This window comes from Chanodichthys erythropterus, chromosome 18, assembly GCF_024489055.1.
Source record: "Chanodichthys erythropterus isolate Z2021 chromosome 18, ASM2448905v1, whole genome shotgun sequence".
Classification (NCBI taxonomy): Eukaryota; Metazoa; Chordata; class Actinopteri; order Cypriniformes; family Xenocyprididae; genus Chanodichthys; species Chanodichthys erythropterus.
The window spans coordinates 506,495-519,710 of record NC_090238.1 but is presented as its reverse complement, the minus strand read 5'-3'; the positions used below and the strand labels follow the sequence as shown (position 1 = coordinate 519,710).

Genomic DNA, 13,216 nt, shown 5'->3' with positions numbered 1-13,216 from the left:
ACATATACACCGTGTTCCAAATTATTATGCAAGTGACATTTCTGTACAATAAACATTCAGATTTTAGTTTTTCTAAGAAAATGTTTGTTTGTTTATTTATCCATGTCTTTTTAGATAACCGGGATCAATCTCAGACAAAATAATTTTCCAGATCTATGGAAACCCTACTTAGAGGTTGTTCCACATTATTAAGCAAGTCACAGTTCTCATGCAATATGTGGAGGAAGAAAGATCTTTCTGAAGATGAAAAGCATGAAATGGTGCAATGTTGTGCAAAAGGCATGAAAACTACTAATATTGTGTGAAACTGAATGCAGATTATTGAATTATCATAAGATTTGTGAGTGATTTAGAGCACAGCAGAACTCGGTCAGATAAAGGCTTATTGAGGAAAGTTCCTGTCAAAAAAAATAATTGTATTAAAAGAGCAGCTATAAAAAAAAGCCAGTGTTGAGCAGCAAACAGGTATTTCATCTTCAGAAAGATCTTTCTTCCTCCCCATATTGCATGAGAACTGTGACTTGCTTAATAATGTGGAACAACCTCTAAGTAGGGTTTCCATAGATCTGGCAAATTATTTTGTCTGAGATTGATCCCGGTTATCTAAAAAGACATGGAGAAATAAACAAAAAACATTTTCTTAGAAAAACTAAAATCTGAATGTGTATTCTACAGAAATCTTACTGATACGTCACTTGCATAATAATTTGGAACGCAGTCCAGAGGCGGTTCTCAAATGACATGTCCAGTGGGTGGCGCTAAAGGTTAATGCACTATAGTGTTTGAAAACTACATGCACCCTACACTAAACCCTACAGCAGTGGTTCCCAAAGTTTCTAGAGTGACGTACCCCCGTTAGGCGTTTAACATCCTTCTGCGTACCTCTCTCTTCCACTGCAGCCACACCTTTCCATTAATGGACAATATTTGATCCCTTAAATTGATTTTTATGTCCTTTTTTACCTTTAAAAAGGCAAAGTTTTTCTAACGCTATTAATTGTATGTGTCCTTTTTTGTCAAATTAACATAATAAATAAAGCAATAACTTAAACTAAACCAACAATTTCAATCAAATGAAATCAGCATCAACAAAAGCCATCTTTGCACTGTGGTAGCACAAGCTGCATCTAGATGTATTTACACACTGTTTAATGCTGCCATGAATGCAATTACAATGGCATAAATAATGCTATGAGGTAATATTTTAAATATAAATATATAAAGAAATATAAAATGATGGTAATAAACAAAGTGATACTTTTAAATATTGAACTAAATCCTCCAGCAGGTGGTGTTAAGTCACTGTCTTAATGAGTGAGTCATTAATTGATTCAGTAATGAAGCAGCTGGATGTATTTATGACCTCTGGAGGCCAAGGGAGTGAGGTCACATGCTCATCTCTCACACATGCACCAATCCTGAGCATGCTAAACACTTTAGGGATAACATGGAACCTTGTAGTTGGTTAAAGGAACCTTGGATTCATTTCAAAACTTAAAGGCCTGGTTTCACAGACAGGGCTTAGACTAAGCCAGGATCAGGCCTTAGTTTAATAAGGATATTTAAGTTGCTTTTATAAACGTACACTAGAAGAAAACATTATTGGTTTGCATCTGGATACAAAACAATGGCTCTGACATATTTTAAGAAATGTCCCTTTCAGTTAAAACAGCTCAAACATGCATTTTAGTCTAGGACTAGACTTTGAAAGTCCATGAAAGGAAACAACAATAATTTCTTCTGGAAAAATCCCATAATGGATGGCTGCTTTGTAGGTTTGTTAGCAGCAGAGGTCTTCTTCTGACTCTTTTCTTTTCCTTGTCTGTGAAACCGGGGGAAAAGACACTCAGTAACCATGGATTTCATTTGTTTGTCACAGTTTATTTTAATATGTAAGATGCAAAACAGAAACATGAGTGCCAAATAACTTCAAAAATTCCTGAGTTCATTCATGATTTAGCACTAACTTGGATCCACCAAATTAATTTTGATCGGATAACAAATGTAGGAGTAATATTCCTGCTGTCCGGTGCTTCCGTCTGGGATTTCAAGCCCCACCTAAGAAGAGTGACAGCAAAACCATCACAACAAGAGCAGAGCAGGGTTCATTCTGATAAAGTCCTCGTTTAATTAAACACTATGTTTTCATCCGAAGTTACGAACTGCATTAAAACACGTGAATAAAGCACAGTTCCCACATGATGCGTTCAAGAGAACAAAAACGGGTGCAAAGTATCAGTAATAAAATAAGTTTTAAAAAGCAGCTGCAACCATGAAAGCCTGTGAATTTCTTTAAATGAATTGCACCTCAGAGTGTGCTGACGAAATGCAATAAACACTAATCGAACTAATCTTTTGATCTAATTTAACTAATGATTTATTATTTAATCTTTTAATTGTGAGTGGTTATGGAAATGGGAGAGAAAGAATCTTACGTCTGGTTTAGCGGTCACAGCCGCTGGCTCGAGGTGTTTGAACACAGAGTTGAGCTGCTGCCTGAGCTGCTTCATACTCTTCTTACTGGGCTGGAGCAGAACAGCCTGGAAACTGACCGGCAGACCGTACCTGACCGACAGCAGAGCAGCTGTAATGTGTGTGTGATCTGTTCATGTCTGTGATTCATTGCTTGTTCAAGAGATCCTTTTACCTGAGAACTGACTCGACAAATGTCCGAAGGACCTTGACGTGAATCCAGGCCACAAAGATCTCACTGAAGTTCACCTTCAGCCAGCACACAAATGTTCTCTGTTGGGACAAATAAGCACCCTGTTATTGCTGCACTGATCAAACTTTTACCTGCCATTAGTTTTGAAAATAATCATAGCAATTCAGTTGATTTTTCTCTTATCTGCATTTTATCGAATCAAATGTCTCACTGTCCCCAAACCACCGTCCTCATATCAATATGTAAGTAATAATTGACTCCGGGTCGTTGAATTCTTAGAAAATAATGCACACCCGAGCTGGTAATGCGGACACGACGCGAAGCGGGTGTGCATTACTAGTCAATTATTCCGTTACCACACCTCAAGACACTGCTCTGATGTTGTATTTCAAGAGTACTTGTGGTACACTTGAACCCATAGTGTACTACGACTGGTAACTAAATACATTTTTTTAATACAGAGATAGTATTTTAAAGCACATTTTAGTTCATATTTCATGCTGTCTCAAAAAAGCACAGTTGAGCACACTTAGATGTTCTGAAGATTATCTTAAGAAGTACTAAAGAAGAACATTTAGCATATTAAGTAGAAAATTAGTGTGTGAAAATAGAGCACTTTAAGTACATTATAGAAGTGTACTTTTTTTCACCTGGGGTAACAAAACTGAAACTATGACCTGACCTATTGGACTGAAACAAGAGAAAAACAAAGTAAACTTGAATGTTATTTGGCCCTAAATAGAGACTACAGCACAGCAGAATATCCGAGTACAGTGAAAGACTGTAAATGAAGAATAAAGACGAGGTACAGACTGAGCAATCACACGCTGACTGTAGAGACGGGCAGGTCCAGACAGAACTGCTGCCCAGAGAGAGACGCATCTGCCCCTACTGGACACAGAGCAACACTTCCTCACCAGCTGCCCTCACTATGAGCAAATCAGACATTTGGTACAAAATTCGAAATACTTTGCCCTAATTTCATAAAATTAAACAATAATACACAAATTCAACATTTATTAGGTGAAAAAGAAGACTGTATTCTACTAGCAGCAAGATACACTGACCTGTCACAAAAAGAGGGATTCGACTAATCAGTAATGCTCTTACACACACACACACACACACACACTGAGAGAAAGAGAGAGAATAAGCATGTGTAAATTAGCCTACCAGCTTACGAGAGAACGAGAGAGTATGTGCTGTCATAAATAAAATTGTGGAAAAAAAAAATGTCAATAATTATATTTGCTATATTTATTTGCTTGGTCGGTGTATTTGTGTGTTTTTTTTTTTTCGTTTTTTTGGTTTTGCGGTTGTAGGCTGTAGGACCTATTGAAATTACTGAAATCAACCAATCAGATTCGAGCATTCAACAGTGTAGGTATCATATATCTCATGTAGATCATTTTATATATATTTGGAGTTTATTGAGGCAAAAGTTGTAGTTAATAGTTAGCTAATAGTGAGAATTGGACCCTAATCTAAAGTGTGACCCAAAAATATACATACATATGTACATTTACTGCTATGTCCTGTGAGAATGAAAAGTTTAACTTAAAAAAAAATCACATTTTTATAAGGTTTCACAACTTTGTCCCTACATTTTTGCCAACACTGTCATATATGGAAATACATTAAAATGATTAAAAATCAACCAATATCAAAGTAGAGCCTATTTGTAATGCCAGAAGAAGAAGAAAAAGCTGCATTTACTTAAAATGTGTAAAATGGAAAATATGGTAATTTTGTCAACAATGTAAGATTTTGTGTTCTGACAAATCAATAGATGAAGATCATTTTGAACACATCTTGTAGTCTCACTTCAATCTTAATTACAGCTGACTGATAGATGTGTGAAATACTTACAGCATTTAACTCTATATGGCAGTGCTGAGTCTGATGGTGTTGTCAGGAAAGAGAAAAGAAAGAAAGAGGTTGCCAAACACAGGTGAACAAGTTTTAATCAAGATCACTGATGCAGTGGTCAGTTTTGTCTTAATAATGAGTGATTAAAATGTGAATCTTTTTTTATGGAATATTGCATCATGCATTATCCATAAATATAATTTATTTTAATTCATATGACTTGTAATCTTGAATCGAGATAACTTCTTCTCCCTTTCTCAGCGACATCTCTTATCTTCTCTGATGGGCGGGGCAACCTGTCACTCACATGAGATCCACCAATAGCAAACCACAACCATCCAATCAATTCCCCACAGACACAATCAAGCCCCGCCCTACATTTGTTCTTGTTCCTGAAGCGTTTCACTCGGATATACGGTACAATAGGGAGGAAAAGACTGTCACAGCTTCTGTATCATGCCGAGTTCAATAAAGAACTATTAAATACAGATAGTTTTGTGTTTATGAAAAGGAAGATATTAGGATTTACTTACATGCAGTTCTTTCTTATCCACAGCGAGACGGCCCATCTCCTGCTTCTGCTTCTCGGCCTCATCCGGGTTGTATTCCCGCACTGTAAACCTGTTGGCCAACACGATAACAATAATGATCAAGCCTAAATCAAATACAAAAGAAGTGTTAAAATTTAAGTTAAAATCTTAAAAGTATATTTTTTAAAAACTTCTTTTAGATAATATATTAATAAAATAAAAGTACACTTTTATGACTGTTTCTTAACACTTTTAAAAAGTGCACTTTGTTACAAATGCCAAATTAAAAGTTTTACTTTAAAATACATTTTAAATCATTATGTTTTAATGATGTTTTTTTCCTACTTTAAAGTAAACCTTAAATTTTTAAACCAGTTACACTTTAATTTAAGGTGGCTGTGTTACAGTGTAATTAAGTAGTAAGTAATAATGAATAACTACATTCTTACTGTAGGGCTGGGGTCAGGATTAGGGTGTGGTTTAGGGTTAGATGCATGTAATTAACCACATGTGACGTGTAACAAGGAAACTGTAAAATAACATTACCTTTAAACTATAATACATTTTAATATATGCAGTTAAGTGCTGAAAACACTGCATTCAGTTTGCATTTCGTTAGCCTCATAGCATAATTGCCCAGATCATATTTCAAAGGCAGATATCACAATTTGGCCAAAAAATTACTTAGGCATTCATGCTATGAGGCTAACGATTTAAATTATTTTTTTAAAGGTATGAAATTTCTGTAATAAGCACTCTTTAAAAAAGTATGCTTGTTTTGTGCTTCTTTTTCACCAGGGAGTGTATGCTTACTTGTGATTTTTGGCTTTGGCTTTGAATTCACTGGTGACACTCTTAAACAGTGTTACTGTGAAAATCCCTGCTTCTGCATCCTCAACCAACTTCCTGTCAAAACAACAGGGTTACCAGCTTTGAGCACTGAATTTCCATGACCTCTCAACAACATTTCCAATCATTCATTATTACTAGATAAAGACTTTTAAATAACATGTTATATATTACTGGGGCAGATCTCAATATGTCATATATCAATCATTGCAATTAATATATTTAAACAATTGAAATTTATATTTTCAGGTTTCACATGACCATGAACCCTGAAATACAAAGTTCTTCTCAAACATGCGTGGAGACCAACCGGCTGGAACGAGGAACCACAAACTTTGACATCGACTCATATGTCTTCTCCCATAGTGCATATGCCATCCTATAGAAATACATGTTCAAACACATTCAGGAAAACTGTTGATGAGTAATACGTGAACTATCTGCGCTCAGAGCTCACACTGACCTGGGCACCACGACTAACAGTGTTGTGAGGTACTCTGAATTCAGGACCAAGTCCTCCTTCTTCACAATATTGGTCAATGCACGGGTCTGCAAGCTTCCCCTGGTGAGGTACAGCAGTACTGATGGTTATTACACTTTCTTTAATAACTGTTTTACGGAACCCCGAAAAAGGACATGGGGATGGAAAAAAATATGAGATGAGAGGAAAATTTATAATTCAATGCTCTAGCATTTTATTTTTTGCATTTTTCCCCCGAGAAACATTATGTTTTGTGAGCGAGAGTGGCATCTGTGGCTCAGTCTTACGGGAATAAAAGAAGAAGACAAGGCCTTTCTCCTTGACACCCCAATCTCGCCCTCTGGCCTGTTCGGCAATGCAGTAAATACCGTTGTCAACAGGCATCAGGAGGCGAAACTTCAGTCGGCAGCGTTCAAGGATTAATCCCTCGCCGTGTCCAGGAGCTGGCGGCTGGTAGCTCCTCAGACTGCTTGATGGACATCTCAGCATGGGTGAAAGCGTTCTCCTAGCGTCAGTCCCATTGGGCAAATATAAAGGCCCGTTCAAACCAAAAGTGATATCAATAAGCCTCTGCGGCTCGTGCATCTGTACATCTGTAACCTGAGACATTTTCCTCCAATCACATTTTTCTATCACCATGTCCTTTTATGGGCTTGGTTCAAATAAACTTAATAAATCATGAAAACAAAGCAAAAAAAAAAAATGGTTATAAAAATAGACTTCATAATGGATCATTATGTATGTCCCTTTATAAAATGCACTATTTGTAGATATGAAAACGTACTCATTTTTCCGCTCAAAGCTTTGAATGCTGGCCTTCACCTGACTGTAAGCAGCCCTGCGTGATTTCAGCTCGGTGTCCACCTGAGAAACTTGCTAACACACACACAACCACCCACACAGACAAACATTTATCCGATAGGACATAAATATAGAAACAAAGAGTTGTTGTTGTTTAAAGCATGCTTGATATAAGGTGTATACTTTGGAGATGATGTCCGTGAGGGTCTTTAGAGGCTGTGCAGTGGGGTATTTGGCTCTGTCCCACTGAAATCTGCTCACATATGTTGCCAAGTCCACTGAAACATCAGGACACACTGAATCAGAAAGCAGTAAACCACAAAATACATTAAAGGAATATTCTCGGTGAAATGGCCTGTTTCACACAACACACTCTAGCACTGTGTAAGCAGATCAGCAGCATAATTACAACAGAGTGATTGTTGATTACTATACTGAATACGTCCTTTAATCAGTTTTGTGGAGTGACATGTACACAGTGTAGCTACAGTCCACTAAGTGTAGATATTAACTGCTTAAATCATCAGGATTCAGTCAGATTTACTGAATAGAAACTGTCTATCTCTGAGCAGTTATTAATATTATTTATTCGATTATTATTATTATTATTATTATTATTATTAAACAACCAACAGTGGTAGTGGTATCTCACAGCGACAGGTACAACTAAAATTTAGCTTATAATCTTTAGACATATGTGCATACTTATGCATAAAAAACAAAGAAAACAATGAAAGGAAAGGGGGGGGGGGGGATTACAACAGGCCATATCTGAAAAGAAAGTAACTGTCAAGGGCAATATATAAACGTTTTTTTGCCAAGAATATAGAAAGGTTCACAGATCAAAATACACAGATCAGCGATACACTTCAAAAGATATGCTTTTGGAAATGGAACAAAAGATTTTCCAATAAATGTTTGAGTAATTTTGTTAATCTCTTTCCGGTAGGTTTTGATTTTATCACAATCCCAAACACATGCATCACCATACCAATGTCAGCTTTACATTTAAAACAAAACTGAGAGGAATTTGGGAAAATTTTATGAAGGCGGGCTGTGGTTAAAAAACTGAAATTGAAGCACCTTTGAGAAAACACATGTACAAACAGATAACCACTCATCACCACTGAAACTTAATCCTAAATCTCTTCCCAAACTGACCGCAGAGAGTCAAAAGCTGAAAAACCAACATTAGTCAGCAATGTGTATAATGAAGAGATCTTCTTATTTATGGCCCTATTTTAACGATCTAAACGCAAAGTGTAAAGCGCACGGCGCAGGTGCACTCAGGGCGTGTCCAAATCCACTTTTGCTATTTTAACGACGGAAAAACGGTCCGTGTGCCGGGGCGCATTTTTGAAATGGGTTGTCCCTATTCTCTTAATGAGTAATGGGCGTAACGTTCAATAAACCAATCAGAGTGTCATCTCCCATTCCCTTTAAGAGCGAGATGCGCTCGCGCCATGGCGGATTGATATTTACATGGTGGAATTTGTTGGCGATGAGTCAGTTAATATATATGTGTGTGTATTGGCACGATTGTTCAATTAATTAGCCAATTTCGTTCATCATTATAAGTAGTAATAGGCTGAATTGAATTCTAATACACGCAATGACTATTCATCATTACATTTTTATATTTGTGTAGCCTACACAATAATATTCTTTTACACTGTAATCCTTTTGTTTTTAATATTTGGCACGTTTGTGTGATGCGCATCCCTGTGTGTAATAAGCAAAGTCAACGCGCACTGTGGACGCGCCCAGAGGCGCCGTTTCTACCAACGCGCCATTGGCTTTAGACTTTAGACCAGGTTTGAGTGGGTCTATGGCCCAGTCTATTTTCAGCTCCTTAAAATAGCAATGCGCCGGCAATGCGGCTGAACACACCTCTTTTTTAGACCAGCACGCCCATGGGCGCACTAACTGGCGCAAATGCATTTACTAATTTAAGGACGTGGCGCTGAACGGGAAAACGCGAACGGCGCCGGACGCAAACTAGCAAACACACTTGCGCTGCGCCTTGTGTCGCATTGCGCCGGGTGTATTATAGGGCCCTTAAAGTAAACAAAGAAAAAAGCTGTTTTTCCACATCAGCGAAATCGAATTGTAAACTGCTTTCTTTTAATTGTGCCGTAATTAAAGACATTTAAAAAAAATAATTCCTGGGAAGGTTGAACTCATGACTTAAAAACCGGAATGATGTCAATAGACCATCATCAAATAAATGACCAGCTCAGCTGTTCTGTTAGTTGGAGGAAGATCAGGATTAAGTGCGATGGGAGATTAAAGAGACAGTTTATTTTGAATGGCTAAGTACTTGTTGCCTTCTTAACATCCTTCCATTCCAAAACAGTGACAGTGAAGATGTTAGTCAAAGACTGATTTTTTTGTGTATTATTAATAACACTTTACAATAATGTTTATTTGTTAACAATAGTATTAACTAACATGAACTAACCATGAGCAAAACATTTGTTACTGTATTTGTTAATCTTTGTTACCGTTAGTTAATAAAAATAAGCTGTTCATGTTCACAGTGCATTAACTAATGTTAACTAATACAACTCTTGATTTTAATAATGTACAGTAAATGTTGAAATTAACATTAACAAAGATTAATAAATGCTGTAGAAGTGCAGTTCATTAGTTAATAGTTAATAGTTCATTAGTTCATTAGTTCATAGTTAATTTTAGCTAATGTAATTAAGTAATGTTACATGCTGGAACATAACAGTCTAGGAAAGCATCTCGAGGATTCAATCCTCAACCAGCGTAGATCTGATCTGAGTGAATCTGATCTGACTTGAGCAGACCAGAAGTAAATCTGACAGTTAGAGAGACCTCACCAAACTCCTCTGGTTTCATCAGAACAGAAAGTTTACATCTGGACTTTTTATGATTCCAAATATACCTTGAAATATTTAATATATATATATATATATATATATATATATATATATATATATATATATATATATATATATATATATACATACAACAGTTCTGTCTGGTTCTCGAATCTGATTGGCTGATAGCCGTGCGATATTTCAGTGATAACAGCACTGCTGCCTTTTCACCGTTTGTATCACTCCGCTTGAAGTGACCGTCATAGCGGACGAGCAATGCACCATAATTTTTGCGAATACTAAATTTGTTGTACCACGAACTGTAGTTTTAAAGGTCCCGTTCTTCGTGATCCCATGTTTCAAACTTTAGTTAGTGTGTAATGTTGTTGTTAGAGTATAAATAAAATCTGTAAAATGTTAAAGCTCAAAGTTCAATGCCAAGCGAGATATTTTATTTAACAGAAGTCGCCTACATCGAACGGCCAGTTTGGACTACATCCCTCTACTTCCTTCTTTAATGACGTCACTAAAACAGTTTTTTGAATAACCTCCTCCCACAGGAATACACGAGAGTTGCGTTTGTAGAGTGTGTTTGTCGCCATGTCGTTGAAACGCTGTTATTTTCATCCCGCAGTCCAATCACCGGGTCTGATTCCGGCTCAAATTGATAGGGTAAAATTAAAGACATGTTTACAGTAACACTGAGCGCGTGCATCTCCACCTTATGGTAAGAGGCGTGACCTTTCCGGGCACGGTGCGCTCAGAGCTGTCGAATCACAACACAGGACCCGCTGGCACAATCAGAACTCGTTACGTATTTCTGAAGGAGGGACTTCATAGAACAAGGAAGTCATCAGCCCGTTTTTATGACAGTGGAAACAGCGGTATACAGATAAGTAAATTATGTGAAAAATACTGTGTTTTTTCACACGCGAAACATGAACACATGTTATATTGCACACTATAAACACAATCAAAGCTTCAAAAAAACACGAAAAACGGGACCTTTAAGAGTTTTTTAGACAAGAATGTAGTTGTTTAGACCAGAATTATGTGACTCATATTTAATAATAGCTCCTATTTTACAATTTGTTTGACGTTTTCAGAGATGTGAGCTCCAGGCCATCAGCGGCCATTCAGTGCTCGTGTACCCGCCGAGAACAGCTTCATCTCGGCCAGTGCTTAGAGGATTTACAGCTGGTTCTTATAGTGGTTAAACATGAGACATAATTCAATTTGAGTACATGAAACTGGCAATCTTTGGTCTTATTAATATATTATTTGTTCCAAAGCAAGTCGAATTGTGCTATGTTAAATTTGATAATTTAATATTAAGGCTATATTTAATTTCCATCCTCTAGTCGAAGACTCTTCTCCGCTCTACAAATACATAAAACATTACCCTATATAGACATAGTGTTTTTGAGTAAAGAAACATCAGATCTTTATATAGCTTTTCATTGCATAGAGGAGATGACCAAACTGCAGCACTTCATTCACGAGGTGAGCGGATTTATGAGGACAGTCTGAGGATCCAATGGAGTTACGAGGATCTGGCACAAGCTCTTTAAAATCCTTTTCATTCGTTAAATATTTGTAAAACCCACATACAAGCGCAAAGGGTGACCATTAGTTTTTAAAAAATAAAATAAATTAAAAATTAGGAAATATAGAGATACTGTCACGATCACCGTCAGTTCCTGTCAGTTCCCGGACTACAATTCCCACAATCCTCCCTGCCAGTCACATGTTCACTCTACACCAATCACCTGTTGCCACATACAGGTTAGCACACTACCTGGACTATAAAAGACTCACACACACACTACCTGTTGGCGAAGTCTTGATTCACATTGTGTACAATTCTGAGCGCTTATATCCTGTTTGCCCAAAAAAAGCGTTTGTAAATTCGACCAGTGTAACAGATTCTGATGAATTTTTGGCTTTAAAAAGATAATCTAATTTAGGCGTGACATTAATTCCCAAATACTGAAATCCAGATAGTGCTAAATAAAAGGGGGATTTTGAAATGAAATGGCTTCAGAGGGGACATGCATATTCAAAGCCTGAGATTTGCCCAAATCAATCTTTTATCCTTTGAGATATAAAGGGATATACAATGTTCCTTGAATAATGCCTAGTATTCTAACACCCTGAATGTTGGGTTAGATCTCACAGCCAAAGCAAGAGGTTCGATAACCAGGTCAGAGGTTGGTGTTAACCTGAGCCATAGGATTAGAATAAGTTTCACTCAGTTATTTTATAATACTTCATAAAAGCCTATGTTGCAAAAGATCATGTTGATAAATTGCTTTATAGTGCAGTGTTCTGTAGTTCACTCTGCTATGTGCGACAAAATATTCCCAGTGCCAAATTTCTGCTTGCACCGGCATTTCGTCTACACAGCACTGCGCCGTTTACATGGTCACTGTGAATGATGGAACCGGATAATAATAAATATGCACTGCTTTCCCTTCTGAAAAACAAGTGCACTTGTAGTGTACCTCAAATTTTAAACGTACATTTAGTTGCAGATAATGTAATATTAGTGAAAAAAAAAGGCTACTTAAGTGGACTTAAGAGAGCACACTTTCATGTTTTTAACACACTTAAGTACAGTTTTAAAAAGTGCACTTTGTATTAATGTCAAATTAAAAGTTGACATCAAAGTAGATTTCAAATCATAATGCTTTAATAATATTTTGTTCACTTATTTGGATGTGTTGACTAACATACTAAAACACATGAAACATTTGATTATAATTTTAACTGTATAGTATTATAAGATATTAAATTTAAAGTTAATATTTAAAAAGCACTAAACTGCAGTCATCATTACAAATATGTAATTACACATTTATTTACATACAGAAGATACACATTTCAATAGGAACGACATTGTCAGTACATTTAACAATAGTCTACACCATATTTCAGTTAACCATATTTAGATAACCATATTTCATTCACTATGTTCAACTAATTGCATTTAATATAAATTTAGACTAAATAATGCATTTGTCACGGGTGTAGCAGGGATGAGGAGAGGTGAGGATCTTTTAGCAAGCAGTCTTCATTCCATGAACATACAAAAACAAGGATGACCTAAACAAGAAGCCAATGGTAATAATCAAAACATGAAGACACAGGAGATGCCTTACAAGTGTGTAAA

At 36.6% G+C, this 13,216-nt stretch overlaps 1 protein-coding gene across 1 annotated transcript in view; it reads right to left on the bottom strand.

Moving 5' to 3' along the window:
* Positions 1-1,962: 1,962 nt before the first annotated feature.
* Positions 1,963-13,216, bottom strand: part of atp6v1c2 (ATPase H+ transporting V1 subunit C2) — a 36,889-nt gene continuing 25,635 nt past the window's right edge. Inside the window, exons 4-12 of the mRNA XM_067367613.1 lie at positions 7,379-7,473; positions 7,179-7,270; positions 6,377-6,475; positions 6,224-6,292; positions 5,878-5,970; positions 5,068-5,155; positions 2,648-2,745; positions 2,436-2,565; positions 1,963-2,058 (exon numbers count right to left, since the gene is read on the bottom strand). Of these exons, the coding sequence (XP_067223714.1) occupies positions 1,963-2,058; positions 2,436-2,565; positions 2,648-2,745; positions 5,068-5,155; positions 5,878-5,970; positions 6,224-6,292; positions 6,377-6,475; positions 7,179-7,270; positions 7,379-7,473 (860 nt within the window). The remainder of the gene's footprint in view (positions 2,059-2,435; positions 2,566-2,647; positions 2,746-5,067; positions 5,156-5,877; positions 5,971-6,223; positions 6,293-6,376; positions 6,476-7,178; positions 7,271-7,378; positions 7,474-13,216) is intronic.